The 17733-nt window shown below is 43.2% G+C and overlaps 1 protein-coding gene across 2 annotated transcripts in view; it reads left to right on the top strand.

Annotated features, from left to right (window-relative positions):
* LOC125014747 (A disintegrin and metalloproteinase with thrombospondin motifs 20) overlaps positions 1–17733 on the top strand; it is a 76082-nt gene that overhangs the window by 36244 nt on the left and 22105 nt on the right. For both annotated transcript variants that reach the window (XM_047596078.1, XM_047596079.1), the window contains 16 exons: positions 10–191; positions 925–1061; positions 1444–1561; positions 4045–4140; positions 6060–6226; positions 6416–6545; positions 7306–7432; positions 7512–7722; positions 7852–8016; positions 9228–9398; positions 10283–10402; positions 12230–12337; positions 14759–14923; positions 15504–15773; positions 16930–17091; positions 17276–17452. In XM_047596078.1, the coding sequence (XP_047452034.1) occupies positions 10–191; positions 925–1061; positions 1444–1561; positions 4045–4140; positions 6060–6226; positions 6416–6545; positions 7306–7432; positions 7512–7722; positions 7852–8016; positions 9228–9398; positions 10283–10402; positions 12230–12337; positions 14759–14923; positions 15504–15773; positions 16930–17091; positions 17276–17452 (2506 nt within the window). The remainder of the gene's footprint in view (positions 1–9; positions 192–924; positions 1062–1443; positions 1562–4044; positions 4141–6059; positions 6227–6415; positions 6546–7305; positions 7433–7511; positions 7723–7851; positions 8017–9227; positions 9399–10282; positions 10403–12229; positions 12338–14758; positions 14924–15503; positions 15774–16929; positions 17092–17275; positions 17453–17733) is intronic.

The raw sequence follows: 17733 nt of genomic DNA, 5'->3' as shown, positions 1-17733 counted from the left end.
TTTCTCTAGGCCCAGGAATGGGGGTAAGTTCTGTGTGGGTCGCAGGATGAAGTTCCGCTCATGCAACACTGAGCCGTGCCCGAGAGGAAGGAAAGATTTCCGTGAAGAGCAGTGCTCTCAGTTTGATGGCAAGCACTTCAACATCAACGGTCTACCTCCCACCGTCCGCTGGGTTCCCAAATATAGCGGCAGTAAGTGCACTTGGTACACACATGTAATTTGAATGTCTTGTGGCAACCTAGCAAAGATACTATTTACATCTAACTATACGATGTGGCTGGAAGTCAATGATACAGATTTGCTGCTTTAACCTAAATAGCGCATATATGCCTGCTAAACGGTTACTGTTAATATGATTGAAGTTAGTAGGAGGTTGTGAGGGGAGAAGATAGAAAATGCTTGTAGAGGAATTCGTGGTTGTGAAAGGGAGAGTACAAATATGAGTCCTTTTTTTTGTCGTGCTTTGCATACCCTTGATAACAACATGAAAGCTGCGTGCAGCCCTTCTATATGAACCTCCTGGCATCGTACAGCGCTATTTCAGTCCCTGCCAAGATCGCCTGCCCCCTGAGATTACCATCTGGCAAAGTTACTGCAAGTGATTCATTCATTTAACTGATGCTATACAAGCAAACAAGCCAAGCCCCGGAGCCAACACTGTCGGATACAAAGTGGGGTTTTTTTCCCCCCAAACAACAGATACAAATTTGTCCGTTCCACTATGAGTTGGTTGAAAACAATACAACACAATGTGAATAGGTTTAACATCAAAAGTTTGGATTGTTGTGTTATTTTAATTTCATCATCTCTCTGTATTTCTTCTTATTATTATCGTTCTTGATTTGGATGTTTTTAATCCAATCAACTAAATGAGCCGTAGTCCTTTTAGACTTTTTCCACAGTTTGCTTTGTTTCTCCCGCCAGTATTAATGAAGGATCGGTGTAAGCTGTTTTGCCGGGTTGCTGGGACCACAGCGTACTATCAGCTGAAAGACCGCGTCATTGATGGCACACCGTGCGGGCCGGACACTTACGACATCTGTGTTCAAGGCCTTTGCAGGGTATGTCTGCATGTTTCTTCTTCTCCTCAAAACCTGTTCAAAAATACATGTACAAAGAGATGTGCATATGCATTTGAATAGGTACAAAAAAATCCCTACTATTACAACTGCATACTGTACATTACACCCAGAAAAACGAAACCTAACCCTTAACCTGCAGATGTTTCTATGTGAATGATGGTTTGGGACTAAATTCCGAAGCTTCGACGTGTTCAGTGAAGTGTTTGTCCTTCTTTATCAGAAACACCTGTAGTTTCCAAGTCTGTGGCGTCAATGTGTCATAGCTGACAAATGTTTTGTTCAAAACATTCGCGTTTATCTTTTGTGTGTCACACCACTCTAAATCTCACGTTTTATCCTCACCTCACCTCCGCGTCTTCAGCAAGCAGGCTGCGACCATGTCCTCAACTCCAAGGCCAGGAACGACAAGTGTGGAGTGTGTGGCGGAGACAACTCATCATGCAAAACTCTAGCGGGGACATTTAATGATGCTCAGTATGGTAAGTCTTGCTGCTTCGAGCGCTTGGATGCATACGTGCCGTATGTCAGCGGCAAAGCCATGATAAATCTGATAAACAGTAAACACGCTGACATGCCACATGCTTTTATTAGGCACTGATGTCATGTCTGCTTATGTTTAAACTTATTAAGCTTGATTTTCAGCAACAATACATGCCTTGAACAAATTTGGAATAATGCAGAAAAGCAAAGTAATTAACACAGCGACCTCACTCATTTTTTTTTTTTTTTTTGAGAGCAAACACAAACCTGACATCATCCCTTTGTACTGTCCTGCTTAATGCGGCGCTTCAGTGTGGGCCAACTGCTGATTGCATCCAACCCTTTTTAAGTCTGGGCAGCAATGAACAAAAACATTAGCACAAAAAGCTTTAGGTGTGGCCTCTATCATGTTTACTCTGTGTTAGTTTGGCATCTCTATCCATCTGTTTTCTTTCTGCACTCTTTTGGCTGATGTGCAAAGTGCGTTGAACCAAACCAGGCACTAACTCTAACTCTGGAAATCTGGCTTTACCTTAAGAAAGAGAAAACAAGTGGGAGTGCAGCCCACGCAGGATATCCCCTCTCCTCCTGGATCTGGGCCTGTTTTTTTTTTCTCTGGATGTCTCTTTGTTTCTTGTTTGTTTCAGTGTTTGTCTTTATTTAGTCAGGTCCCTTAAACCAAGGCCCATCATAGACCATTCTAGTCTAAAATCTTGAAAATGTTGAACTCATTAACTGGCCACCAAGTCACACCAGTTACTCTTCACATACGATGATCATAGACTCTAGTTTATCCTGAATGAATCACCCAGAGACTTCCCTGTTGTCTAAAATACCTCCCAGCCATCAAAATTACCATTTACTTCCATTGTTTTCTTTAATAGCATTTCCATGACATGGCGATCTTTGGATTTTTCCAAACCTGGTTGGAACCGGACTTCCCTCGCTGAGGTTTGGTGTAGCATAGTGAAGCTTTTATGAAACTCAAGGATCGTTCACTGCTGTTATTACCGCTCCTTTACTCCCACTGCCCAGACAGAATCACCATTTGCTTCCACTGAAGTTTTCTGCAAGTTTTCACAGGTCCGTCTTTTCAAATTCAACCAATGCATCAACTAAATGCCATCAAGAGGAGAGGCTGGAGTGATTTTAAGAGTGAAAAAAAAAAAAACTAATCACTCTGCTCTGCAGGCCAAACATTCTACATTGTCTTTTGCCTTGCTATTGGCAGAGAAAAGCATGTCTGAGGTAAACCTCAGCATTCCCTCAGTGCAGCATGGTTGAATTTGTTTCCTCGTGGTGGTGTGTTTGCTATTCGTTCCTTGGTCACTCTGTGGTGGCCAGGGATTGTGTGTGCGGTCAGTTGCTAGGCTTGGGGATATTGGAGGCCTCTAACAGCTTGCAAATACCATGTTGTCTCAGAGGGGGAACGCGTTGGTGGTTTCTAAAGCCGACACAAATCTGCGTTATTATTAGCACATCCTTTCGGCCATTGGTTAGGCTTGAGTCACTGTAAACTCCGAGGACGATGTGAACATTTGTTTTTTGTTGTGAAGCAGTAAGAAAAATAGTTGTTTACATCCTAGTCTCCACAAATAGTGAAAGAAAATTCTCTGCGACAAGGCTTGATCTAAAGGTAAACTGCACCACTAACAGGCAGAAACTGTCAAACTCACATAGGTTCCTTTACAGTGTGGCCTCGGGTAGGAAAGATCTGTGTGTATCTGGGTGTGTGTTGTTGTTTAAAGATACACATGGCTGTGGAGGAAGTATGTAAACCAACTACTGTTTCTGAGTAACTATAGATATTATGCTAATCGTCAGATCACATAAAACAGTGGATGAATGCTTATATTTAGCTACAGATCTTTGTTTTCAACTTTAAAAAGTTAAATTTATCAAATGTGATGACTTTTCACAAGAGCTTAGCATTTCCAACACTTGCTGCCACAGATTTTTCAGGTTTTCAGTCCCATTTTCTTTATATCGTGCTTATTTCATCCCTCCTCCATGCCTGCATTTCAGTTTGGACCTCTCGGCTTTCACAAACTCTTTCTCCCTCTCATTCGCCTAATTCATTTTTCTGTGTTAGTTTATCATAGGACAACAGGCCCGGCGTAGTAATTACAGGCCAAAGGTTGGTCGAGGAAATAATTACATATCATTTCACGGTCAGAGTTCTGAGACTAAAACAAGGCCTCCCGCAGGTTATTTGAGATGACGAGACCTTTTTTTTTTTCTGACTTTCTTTTTTGTGTTTTTCCAAGTGTGACTTTTTAAATCTCCAGGGCTTGGAACCGGAAGTCCCTCGCCGAGGTTTGGTGAAGCATAGTGAAGCTATTATTGAATCCAAGGACCGCTCACTGCTGTTACTGCTGCTGATACTTTAATCCCTACTGAGACCTTGTAAAAATTGTTTAAATTTCCACGCTTTTCATCTCACTGTCTTTTTCTCTGTGTCTCTTTGCATTTTCTTCTTCAGGTTACAACACAGTGGTGCGCATCCCAGCTGGAGCCACCAACATCGATATCAAGCAGGTCAGCTACTCTGGGAAGCCAGAAGATGACAACTACCTCGGTGAGTGTGCTGTGTGCATGTCAGTGCAAAGATGAGGTTTTAAGCAACACCGTATCATGTTTCTGGATTCCTTCGAAAACAGTCCAACCTAATACGATATATTCATTACGTACTCTCAGGTCAATGCCATTAGCCCTAACACGATCATAAACTGGTGCCCCAGAGCTGTGGAGGTGGGCGCCCATAAAAGAGGGCCAGATTGTTGTCAAACTGTAATCAGAAATGAAAGGAAATTGTCACTGGTATTGAGTGTGTAAGGAGGAAACCTGAGGGGCGTTGGTCCATCTGGGTTGGTTGGGAAAGCAAATGGAGTGTCAGCCACTGAGAAAGATAAATGAGGGAGCAATACGTACTAATTAGAGGCATGTGGAGCCCAGGCTGCTTGAAAGTAGATATAGGGGTATAGGGTTAGATGGACCCAGCATGTGTATGTGTGTGCTTCTGTCTGTATGCGCTTGCATATGACAGAAGCAGACAAAAAAAAAAAGAAGAAGAAGAAGAGAAAAGGAGTTTTGCCTGTGTTGTCAAATGAGCACACTTTGGTTCAAGTCAGGTTCAACATGGTTTCAGTCAAATTGTCAGAAAACACATCTGGCAGAGCCTCATTGCCTCACTGCTGGGAGAAGGTCGGCCCCCGCTGCTCCCGGGGGCCGCAGCTCCACTTTGACCAAAATCGAGTCCGTATTAAATGTGGTTGATATTTGCAGCACCCTGCCCGTTTTGTCGCTCCAGCCCGTACAGTATGTAGACATTTTAGTGGAGCTGATCAGCAGTCATGACATGTAAAAAAGAGACTGTAGCTTTGAAGCCGCAGCTCCTGGAGTTTGAAGCTCACTTTTAGAAAGCAGCACTGAAGACTTTGATGTATTCATTTAGCGTCACATGCATGTTTCTATTTCATATCTTTATATTGGTTTTTGTTGTGTGGTTACAGTGAGCACGAAGAGAGCTCACATGCTGCTTTTTTTTTCCAAGTACACACAATATAGAACATCTGACAATCTATACTGATGATGACATGAAAACTAAATAATGTAGATGCTTTCTCGTGAGCATGAGTCCTCTCGAGAACAACCAGTCAAGCTGTTGTGAGGCTGTCTTTAGGGTGTCTCTCACCACTACCCTGAAGCTATTTTTAATTCAGTAAATTCACATAATTGCTCTCTCATTTGGCCAACCTCATGTGTGCTGTTGTTCTTTCCTTCTTTCTGTCTCATGTAATGGAAAACGTTCATCTTTTTCATCGAGCTGCCATGTCGAGTTAGCTCCTTTTCTCCACTGTTCATGCCTTTACGTGAACACGTTTGTGGAATACAGACTCCAGAAGAAGTCTGCTCTGCTTTAGGCGCTGTTTTAAGATGTTCACATAAGCTCCTTAGTGCGTGTGAGTGCTTGTCTGTTTATTTTCATTGCGATTGTGATTTTTGTCCCCATTCCTGCAAAGTGTCAGCGATGGCAGCCAGAGTCTATAGCTCATTGTGCGACAATAGGCAGAGTCCAGTGTAAACGCATTCCTGTCCAGGGACTTAATCATATACACAAATTGTAATTAACTGCACGTTTCCTAGGACCATAATGTCGGAGGTAGAGAAGGAGGTGGATGGTGATTATTAAGGGTTCATGTTTATGTATTTGTTTGTATTTGTGGTCAGTGGAGATCGTGCAGAGTCACGCAGTCTAACTGCAAATTACTGCAATTTAGTGCCACCAGTGTTTCGGCATACCTCCCCTGCAGTGGTGGCTTTTCAAAACAATGAGTTTGCAACTTAAAGACTGTTTACTTAGCATTTAGTCTGTAATAATAAATGCTGTTTCATAAACAATTCCGAAACCTCCAATCATTAGAGACCAACTCGCTTTGGAACCAAGCATTACGCATGTAGATTTTCTTCTAAATTTGTGGTTTCTTATTCTTCCAGCCTTATCTGATAGCCAGTCCAACTTCCTCCTTAACGGCAACTTTGTGGTGGCCATGTTCAAAAGGGAAATCAACTTCAAGGGAACAGTCATTGATTACAGCGGCTCAGACACAAAAGTTGAGCGCATCAACTGCACTGAACGCATCGAGGAGGAGCTCGTCCTACAGGTATTAGGAGCACGTCTCTGTGCTTTACGACGTTTGTCACGCACTTTCATCTTTGCATCCTTTTCTGCAAAGGTTTGCTTTGCTTCTCATTTCGCAAAGGCACAGAGCGAAACTGTGTGTTTGCTGCGTGGACAACATAATGAACGGGTAAGTCCTTTGACCTCACTCTTCCCACTGTTTTTTCCACAGGTCCTGTGTGTGGGAAACCTCTACAACCCAGATGTGCGCTACTCCTTCAACATACCCATCGAGGAACACAGGGAGCAGTTTGTGTGGGATCCCTCAGGCTCCTGGCTCGAGTGCAACCGCATCTGTCAGGGTAAGACCTCAGCTTGGCTCCCAGATCTCCACACATGACGAATGGGATCATTTGTCTTTGGCTTCAGAGGGTCTGAAAAAACTTTACAACAGCGCAAAATATAGGAGGGCATTTCTGCAGATGTGAAACTTACATTTTATGTATTTTTAGGCTCAATGTATTTAATAAATGTCAATATCTGTCCTCACTGAAGAGGCATTGAGACATCTTCACAGCCACTGCTACCACAACATATAATATTCATCAGCTAAACTGTGTAAATGCGTGAAATTTATGGGAACTTTAATGCGTCTTACAGCACTTATTACATGGCATCCTGTTACATGGATCTAAGTGTCACTGCACATTAGGATCAGCATTTTTCTTGAATCCATTACACACACCCCTTGATTTAAAACCGTACTCCCTCATACCCCAGGTCCATAAATCCCCCACCTGGCAACCGCAGTTTGACCCTGACCAATCACATTGCTCGACACCTTCACCTTATCCGGTCTTTAACCCAACTAAGCCCCTCAAATTTCCCCTTTTTGGAAGCAAGCTAGTCAGACTCCCAGTGGGTCAGAGTGCACAGGGGGATCCAGTAAAGGGATGTGTTTGTGGGGTCGGAGACCAACATTTACCCTAAAGGCTGAGCGATGAGGGATTGAATGTCACAGAGCCGGTCAGACTGTTAAAGGTGAGGAAATGTGATATTTTGACAAGTGAAGTGTCTGCCAGATGTCTGATTCGAACCTCGCTTTTCTTGGCGCGTGCGTAGGTGAGCGAAGACGAAAGGCAGTGTGCGTGCGCAAGAGCGATCACCTTGAGGTTTCGGACCAACGCTGTGAACATTTACCTCGTCCCGATGCTGTTGCTGAGCCCTGCAACACAGAGTGTGAAATCAGGTGCGCATTATTACCCCAAGGGCACACACCCACCAAACACAACTCCTGCTCCGTTTTTTTAACATCTCCTTTCTCGCAGGTGGCATGTTGCTGGAAAGAGCGAGTGTTCAGCCAAATGCGGCCCTGGCTACCGCAGCCTGGATGTTCAGTGTATGAAGTACAGTCTGATGAAGAGACAGAGTGAGCGGGCGGAGGCTGGCTCCTGCAGAGACGTCACCAAGCCTCAGACAAGAGAGCCCTGCCATGGAGACTGTCTGCTTAAGAGCTGGCAGTACAGCGCCTGGTCTCAGGTACAGTGGGGTACGGGGGTATTAGGGGTGTTTGTTTTTAATGTGAAGCACTTTGCGTTGTATTTTTCCTGGATGAATAAATAAAGCTTGATTTTATTTGATTTGATCATTGGGTTTTCCAACATACAGTGCTCTACGACGTGTGGACGTGGAAGCCGTAGCAGAGATTCTTACTGCATGAACAACCTGGGCCGGCGGCTGGTGGACAGGGAGTGCAATGAGTTCCAGAGAGTTGTCACTGAATCCTGCAACGACCAGCCGTGCCCGAAGTGGACTGTCAGTGAGTGGAGCGAGGTGGGCCTTTACACGCAACTGCACATGCAGATACGACGATACACAGACCTTAAATGCCCAAATACTAATGGTTTAATCCCTCAGCTGTATATGATGTTGGATTAACCCTGAAGTGCAGTTTTGAAGCTCAGTGTTGTGACTCCAACCACTAGCAACCCATGACGTCGCCAGCCTGTCACTCTAAGCTGCCACGGTCTTGATAATGTATATTATACATTTAATTAAAAAATATATATTAAAATGTACACTACCAGTCAAAGGTTTTAGAACAGCACGCAGTATCCTCTGGTATAGTTGGTCAGGGCTTCATCCTATAGCAAGATGATGACCCAAAACTTTAGTCCGAGCTATACCAGAACTATGTCAGGATAAAAGATGAAAAACTTGTGGCCCAATCTCTAGACTTTAACGCCATGGAGTTAGTTTGTGACGAACTACAAGTGCTGCACATTTCTGGGAAGAACTCTCTGAAAAAAGTGTGTTCACACGTTAACTCCGGCAAAGATGGTTACTTTGATGAGTCGAAAGCTTGAGTCCATGATATTTTTTTAAATCTTCAGTTATTTAAGTTATTTATTTGGTCTAGGGCTTTCATTTCAGAGTAAAATGAGACATTGAACTTCATACATTTAAATAAAAAAGAAAGAAACATTCGATTGTTCTAAAATTTTGACCGGTAGTATAGCAATAGAGACCAAGCACGTTTTTTTTGCCAGGCTGTACAACATGATGTGAAGTTGGACATTTTAACATTATGGTCATTGGGGATTGCTGTTTTTTGGAGTCAGCCTCAAGTGGTCGTTGGAGGAACTGCACTTTTTTGCACCCCTTCCTTTAATCTCTAAAAGTCTACTTCTCCAGACATCAGCTCACATAATGAGACACACAATAGAAATGATGAAGTCAGTACATTATATTGTTATATAATGAAAGGATGGGACCAGATTCCCACTAAATATAGTTCTGTTATAAGCTAATCTTAGCCAAATGTTTTACAGGAAGCAATAAATCCTTCCTTTTTCAGTCTTATCCTTTATTCGGTTCCTGTTGACACAGTTTACATGTATAGATCTTTACTCTTGGCATTTTAGAGGCTTTAGTGAAATGACATGAACTGTGGGTGTTCCTTCCTCTAAACAATATAAATAAACACTTACAACTCCTCTTCACTGTAATCCTCACCCTACCTCGCCCATCTCCCCCCCCACCAGTGCCTTGTGACGTGTGGCAAAGGGATGAGACACCGACAAGTGTCCTGCAGCGTGGGAGCCGGGGAGGAAAAGCTGAGCGAGCACTTCTGCGACTCGTCCAGCAAACCCTCTGCAGTGGGGAGCTGCGAGCAGCCTGAGTGTGCGTCTTGGCAAGTCGGCGTCTGGGGGGCGGTGAGTCCTGCCGACGCACACATGTGCACACACTCACAGATAAGACATAGACACGCCGGGGCGAGGTGACTGAGGAAATGGGTTTCATGTGTGGCTGTCTCGGAGCTGTGCCTGTTACCGGGTGTGTGTCTGTGCACGTGTGTGTGTGTGTGTGTGGTCAAAGAGAATGTGGTGTGTAGGAGTGATGGTGTATGTTTCCAGTGTGCGTGTGTGTGTGCGTGTGTAAACTGATACACCGGCGAGTTACAGAGTTGTGTGTGCTCTGTGAGTCCAGCTGCCATTTCCTCCATGGTACTTTCACTTTGCCCTCATATCCTGCCAGACTAAACCTGAACCACAGTGTACACACACACACAAACACACACACAGGAACATACGCGCACACATTCCTCTGCATTCAAATATCCAAAAATCTAAGAGTTTCTGAATATATTTGGCATGAAACATGTATGAATGGATGCCATTCACACTCTAGGTCCTAACGCCCTCCCACTCTGGTTTGCGTGAAGTCAGATAGTGGTATTTAGAGAGCTGGAATATATTGGCCTGTTATTGCCGGTGCAATTATAATTTGCTTCTAAAATAAACTGATCCTGTGGCACTTCCTCTGCTCTCGTGCTGTACCCAGCCGTGGCTAGGTGGCCTCGTATGCGAGTTAAGAATTAGGTAAAGGGTCAAGTCGAGACCGAGTGTGTGAATGCGAATGCATGTGCCTGTGTGCGTGTGCATGTCAGGGTCTTAGCCGGGCTCTGGACCTTGAATGAGGCCCCGTCTAAGATATCAACCCTGACATACTTAGATAGAGTTTAAGATAGCTGGCGGTCGACCGGGCATCTCTCCTCCTTGTGTTTGTGAACATATATGTGTGTAACTTTATCTTTTAGTGTGCGGTGACCTGTGGCCATGGCTACCAGATGAGAGCTGTCAGGTGTGTGTCGGGGAATTATGGCGAGACGGTCGATGACAGAGAGTGCAATGCTGCGGCAAGGCCCAGGGACAGTCAGGTAAAAGAAAAGAAAAGAAGAACTAACTGCTGTGTAACTTCTCTCTGCTACATTAAGGAGTATTGCCCATAAAAATGCTCATATATTTATATATGTACAGTTATATTTAAATAATTTATATTTACATATTCAGTATATACAAGCTTATATAGTTTTAAAGTGATGTTATTTCCCATCTTTCTTTTGCAAATTGATGATTGTTGCTGTAAATCTAGTATTTAGTCAATGTTGATCTTTGCGAACAACATACTGCACTGGTAGAGCAACATTAGCATGCCTTAAAAGTCGTGTCTCAAATAAACTTATACTAAAAATTGTATTGTATTAGCTGTGAGTTCAACCTTCACTTTACGGTTTTCCCTTGCTTGATCTCCACCTGGTCTCCCGAGTACTAAATCTATTACTCAAGCTGCTGTACGCTCTGCATGCTGTTATGTTTGCCAGCCACTTCTGGTCCAGTAAAACTAGTGCATCATGGCTTTTTTTTTTACTGTAAACAGCTATGTGCCGCGGCTCAAAAGGAGAGCAGTGGAACCGATCCAAGCAGTACAGCTGTGAGTCTTAAAACCAAAACAATAAGCTGAAAGTCGTTAAAATGCTCAGTTGAGCTGAGGCAAACTGATAAACACAGATAAATGCAGCTGTAAAGCTTAATCACGTCAACCTGAGAACCCCAAAAGGGGCCTCACAACTCCCGTTCTTATCTTATCTTATCTTATCTTATCTTATCTTATCTTATCTTATCTTATCTTATCTTATCTTATCTTATCTTATCTTTTGGCACGTATGCACACATGGACACCTTTGTCCAGTGAATGAAATCACTTGTGCCGTCTTACGCAGCATCTGATTACCGTTGAGTTGAATTTGTTCACAGCTGAACTGCTCTGGTTAGCTGCAAGGCTATCCAATTGCTCGAAGAGGTATTTTTCTTTCTCTGTATTGTTTAAAACACACCACGTAATGAAATCCAAATGCCGTTTCACCAGGCTCAAGAACAGAGTGTATCTACACCAGGCTTGGTAACATTAGCAGTCTCTGTAAAATCAAGTTGTTTGGTTTTGTTTGACCCAAATTTCAACTCTGTGTCAAAGTGGACACAGACCATAAAGCTTAGTTACCTTAGTGGTTTAATCTTTTTTTTTTCTTTTTCTCAAAGATCTCCATCAGACATTTTTGAAGTTTTGAACGGAACTTCCGCCCCTTACCTCACAGAAATATGGCCTTTATTTGTCTCAAGGTTACTTTTATTCTCCATCACCTTCCTCACACATCACACCAGGTTCAGCTTCCAAACAAGTCATCTAAAGCTGCATGTTGTTTTGCTCCTTAAACTTAAGATAAGATAAACATAAAAAACAAACAAATCCACTTTCAGGACAAAAAAAATATCTTCTGGATACATTCATCATTCTGCACAATGAAGGGTCCAACAGCCAAGAGAAGTAACACCGACTAAAACACATATTTGAGTTCAGGCCTTTAAGTGTTCTTAGACACTGATGGACACTGAAGGCATAGTGCGTTGAACTCTCCAGATCTGTGATCCGTGACTTGGAGCTGAGCTCATCCTTATATGAACACAGTAGATGGATCTACAAACTTTGAAATAAATCACAAACAAGATTCTTTAACCTGCAAAAGTCCAAAATGAGTGTAATTGTGAGCATATTGTTGTTTGATGTTTTGAATTGACTGCATCTCTGCATCCAAGCAAGATATTTTTATTTTGTCTTGCCTATTTACTCCCACTGCTCCACTCTGTATTGCAACTAAGAGCTCATTACTAAATCTATGTCTATTACATCACTATGTCTATCTCTGCAGGACTGTGAGATGCCTCCGTGTCCGTGGGCCTCTCCGGCACAAAGCACGCCTCGTCCTGACAACTCTGCACAGCTCCTGACCCAGTGGAGATACGGCTCCTGGACCTCGGTGAGGAAACAAACACTGCTCACTACTGAGTCTTTCAGAGCTGATTACAGCCTGTGGGATAGACAAAAGTAACATGTTTTTTGTGGAAATTATAAACAAATCATCGTAGTGTTTTGGTCATCATTCTGAGAGTGTAGCTTTAGGGAAGGTGGCTCTGCATCCTGCGTCTATCCTCTCTGCCTTTGATAGAGAAGAAGAAATAAGAATATTAATGGAGCGCTTTGTATACAGCGCGTGTTTATGTGTGTTTATTAGAAGGAAGCCGCGCTCCAAGTAATGACGTGGCTCCTGCATGTGTGTTTACAAATACTAAGTTCAACCTCACTGTATATCCCAGCATTCCTTGTGGTAGTACGCACTGTACACCGCTACGATCCTCTTTGGCATTGTCTCTTCTACCCCCTGCTGCATCTGCACACACACATGCAGACACACGTAGGCTCCAGTGTCTGGGTTGAGAGGCCCCTCTGTCCTCCTGATACTTTGCATTGTTACTCGTGGCAAATGAAAACCAGATTCCATCTAAACACGAGTCTACGGTTTCTCAGATTGAACCCCGGTCTGTCAATCTGAAAGCTTGTGAGCTCACATGTCAGAGAATCCTGCGCCAGTGTGGTCTGACACACACACACACACACGCATGCACGCACACAATCTCCATGCAGTGGAATCGCCATCTCCTATGAGACTAATTGAAACAAGCACGATATTAACGTGACTATTAGAGCCGGAGCCATTTGATTGCATTATAAATTCATCCCTTCGGAAATGTGTACTGTGACGTCCTCTTGAGACATCAGAAATATACCTGGAATAGGGTCTAAGCAGGAGAAAACTGATGAGGGAGTTACTCCAGGGCAATATCCTGAACACATTTATTTATGACACCCGGTGAACAAGCCTCAATATATATTGTTTTTGTGAGAGAAAAAAAAAAAGAAAAAAGATTGCCTGATCTATTACAGTGTGAGAAAAATAAGTATAAAAATATTTGAAATTCTTTGTACAGGTGGTCCCAGGTGGTATTATGGAACTGCAAAAATCCTCCTCTGCAAGAAGAATGTTATGTAGTAAAGCATCAAACGGACACATTTGATAGGTGGAGACTAGAAGAAGAACAGACAGTTCAAAACAACCTCAGCAATGTAAAACACAAGGTGTCTCACAAAATCCTTGACATCAGGACATGTGGTTTCATCACTGATTAAGAAGAGTTCTTAGCAAATGGGAATTTACAAAACAAAGCAGAAAAATTGTCTAAATATGTTTAGATCCATAGATACACTATATACTGATCATTCTCCATAATAGCCATATAGCAGGGGAGTCAAACTCATTATAGTTCAGGGGCGACATACAGCCCAAGTCAATCTCAAGCGGGTCGGACCAGTAAGATAATCGCATAGTAACCTAGAAGTGATGACAACTCCAGATTTTTTCCATTTCTTTTATTGCAAAGAAGAACAAGTAAATTAGACTTAGACTTAGATAGACTTTAATGATCCACAATGGAAGTTGCTTGTTCACAGTAGCTTAGTCGCACATAAAAAAACACTTTGGTCATTGCTGCCAATACTGTACATTTTTAATACTTTTATACAGCAATATATATTAATGTTACTATATAGAGGGTATATATGAGGGTGATATATATATATGTATACCTCTGTATAGAGGGTAAATATGTGGATTATCAAATCAAATTAAGGACAATTGGACTCGACAGTGATCCATACGAACTAGTGTGAACTTGCAAAAGTGAATTAGACTCAGTTTCATTTAGTTTCAGTTATGTTAATAAAAGATGCGCTAAGAGCTTTACTGGGAAATAATGTTAGCCATACAATACTGTAGCGGTTGACCGAAGTTAAAAGGAGGATGAGGAGTGATCGAAAGCAAATATTCCGTTTAGTGTTTTATTGTTATTTATTTTTGGAACTGAAATAGTTACTGTCGGCTGTCAATACGCCAAAACATTGACTGACTTAATCTTTATATCTGTTTCTGTGATGAAGCTACTACATTATACAATAACATGGGTGTTGTTGAATAATACTGTTGCAGAAGGGTGAACTGTAAAATTAGATAGAGTAGGGCGTCAGAATGTTAGGAGAATGTTTAACATTTAATAAACTATCCTTATAAAAAATGAAATTTCTTAAGAAAAATAAGTGAAATTTGGGCACATCGCTGTCTGCTGTGGGTCTCGTGGGTCTCGGTGATGTGGTAATTAGTAAATTAGGAATAGCACTTACTTTCATTGAAAATAAATTGCAGTCTACTCTGGTCCAGATTAGGCCCTCAGACAAGCCACTTCTGGCCTGCGGGCCGTATGTTTGACACCTGTGGTGTACAGTATATAGCACTCTCCAACCACTAAACTAATGGTTTTTGTGTGTTTTTTTTTTTTTAACCCTTCAGTGCTCAGTGTCCTGTGGCAAGGGGAAGCGTGAGCGTTATGTCAGCTGCAGAGATGCCCAGGGAGGAGTGGCTGACGAATCAGACTGCGCCCACCTGTCCCGCCCCCCAGAGTCCTCCGCCTGCTTCAGCCCCTGTGGCCAGTGGCAAGCCAGAGAGTGGTCTCCTGTGAGTAAAACCTTCAACTGTGTCCAATCGATACAGATGTCTCCCGTCGATGGTAACTCGCTGTAATCACCATGTAGAATAACAGCGTATGGCGGTGACGTTGGACACTTAAGATCTTTGAATTTCACTTAAAACTCTCAGTGACATCATTTCAACAAAGGCAGGGTGGAGCCAAAGATGTGTTACAGTGAATTTTTAATTGTGTTTAAATACAAAAGCCCAAATTCAATTTCTTGACAGACAAAGCAAAGAGTTATTAAATTTATGTTATGTTACAGGTTCATGGGACTCATGGGGCTTCACATCATGGAACAATGTGTGGAAGCGATAAATAAAAACAACGCTCCCCAAACTTGATTTAGAAGCTGATTAAGAACCTAGAAAATCTCCTACGGGAAATCTCCCTAGAGCAATAAATCTTGGGAAAGATGTCCCAGTGAAGTAGATCAAAAAAAGTCAGCCAGGAACGAAAGCTAATAGAAGATACACAAGAACTGAATGCCAATATGTTGTTAGATTTAGAGAGTGTAGAATCAAATAATTTGTATCTGAAGGATTGTTTGTCTCTGCCTTGCCCCAGTGTTCGGTGACGTGCGGCATGGGAAGAACCACCAGACACGTGGTCTGCTCTAACTACCACCAGCCAGTGGACCAGTCCTTCTGTGACCCAGATGAGAAGCCCACAGCCGAACAAGAGTGCACCTCCCCACCCTGCACCTCCATCCACCACCGTCAGCGCATCAATGACCAGCCCTATGGATATCCTCAGGATCCAGGGCGTCATCCGGGCCACAGCAGCTGGAACGTGCCATCAGCAGACAACCAGTGGAGGACGGGACCCTGGGGAGCAGTATGTTCACCATGAGATCTCTGATTCTATAGCAGCTTGCAGAATATGTGCAATTTTGTGTCACTGGATGCGGATTAATTACTGGCACATTAAAAAGATCTTCATGTATGGCCAGCATTTTGTATAAAATGCCGTATCAACCATGTTTGTGTACATGTTGAGAAGGCCCGTGTGCCTGTCTGTAAACGCATTCTTGTGAACACATTAACTTGGTGGGTGAAGAGGCAGATGTTTTCATTTCCCAGGGCAGAAGGCCATACATGGTAAAGGGCTGTCCAGGCAGCACCAAGGGACATGTTGGAGTGTATACAGAGTATATGTTGTGTTGGTATGTGTGACATCCAGCTCTCTAAAGCTGCGTAATCAAGGAAAGACTAGGTTACCACCATGTGAAGCCATAATTCTCTGGCCATGAAGTTTGAGCCTCTGACGTTTTTCACTTTGAGTGAGGTTGGCTCAAGTATTTTAAAGCTGTGTCCCTCATGTTTTGTTCTTTCCAGGGAAGCATTTGCAATCTGCATGGCCCTCTAACTTCCCTATGTGGAATCCGTGTCTTTGTCTGATGTCGCCCAAGTTGCCAGACTGCGTGTGAAACCCAGTCTACAAACAATAGAATCCACACATTACCACATGTGCAGCTACTCTCTCCAGAGAAATGTTAGATGAATACTGAGTGAATTAGATTGCTGGCTTAGCTGTGAGAACACCAGGGCAGCTCAGTGTTCCACCTAACGCTGGTCTCCAGGACGTTGACTTGAGAAAAATGACCTCCTCACGCTTAGACAGCACCAAATGGGTTTCCCTCCATTGACAGCGTAATTTTAATTGCCTTTACAGCTCTGGTGCAGACTGTGCTGTTCAGTGGACATTTTAAACATTGGAGATACGTGTTTTGGTTAGACTGTCGTAAATTGACCAACACTTTCTTTATTGTATATAAGTTTGCATGTGTGCACCTGCTCTGATTGTGGCTTCAGTTGAGAAAACTAAATTTCCAACAGTGGATGGAAAATCTTTGACCACTCTATAATTTTAATGATATCATACACGAGGAAAGCAATAACCTTTGAGAAGGTTTCGTCACAAAATGATCCTCCATGAAATTATATCTCCAGCCATCATGAACATATATAACCATACTATGTGTACTCTCCAGTGTTCCAGTACCTGTGCAGGAGGTTTCCAGAGGCGAGTGGTGGTCTGTCAGGATGCCGACGGACGCAGCAACAACTTCTGTGATGAGAGGGTCAAACCTGCCGAGTCTAAGAGCTGCGACTCGGGGCCCTGCCCTCTGTGGAACTACGGAGTCTGGGGAGAGGTGAGGCCATTTCTGTAATTGTCTTTTGCAACACTGTCTTTCTCATTTCACTTATTACACGAGAAACTGTCCATCTATGAAACTGCCACTCCTACCCCTGTAGATCAGAGCATGGAGCTCTGGTAAAGTCGATGTGTATTCAATTCAAAAACATCACAAGAAACATATTTCCTGTAACCCTCAGTGTACCCAGACCTGTGGTGGAGGAAGGAGGACTCGCCTGGTGGTTTGTCAGAGGCCCAACGGACAGAGACTCAACGACTACAACTGTGACGTCTTGGACAAGCCGCCTGACATGGAGCAGTGCAACCAGCAGCCGTGCCCAGGCTCTGCCTCCTGGCAACGCCGACCATGGAAGCCGGTACGATAGTATTAACAAATTTTCCCTCGCCGCTTCTCTTCCTCACTGAGGGTACGTCACAGTGACTAGACAAGGTGCGTGCTAAAATGACTTCAGACCTGTGTACTGAGTGTGTTTTAAACCCAAAACTGTAGGAGATTCCAAACAAAGTGCTGGGTATCCACTGTTGACGAGCCAGCTCCAGCCCACCCACACGGGCTCAGCAGTGGCATGGTGCTGATTAAAATGAAAAAAGGAAAAAAAAAATACACACAAACAATGCTGCTCCACTTAGGGGATCA

This window comes from Mugil cephalus, chromosome 10, assembly GCF_022458985.1.
Source record: "Mugil cephalus isolate CIBA_MC_2020 chromosome 10, CIBA_Mcephalus_1.1, whole genome shotgun sequence".
In the NCBI taxonomy this organism is placed as follows: domain Eukaryota; kingdom Metazoa; phylum Chordata; class Actinopteri; order Mugiliformes; family Mugilidae; genus Mugil; species Mugil cephalus.
This window is presented reverse-complemented; position numbering and strand designations above follow the sequence as displayed.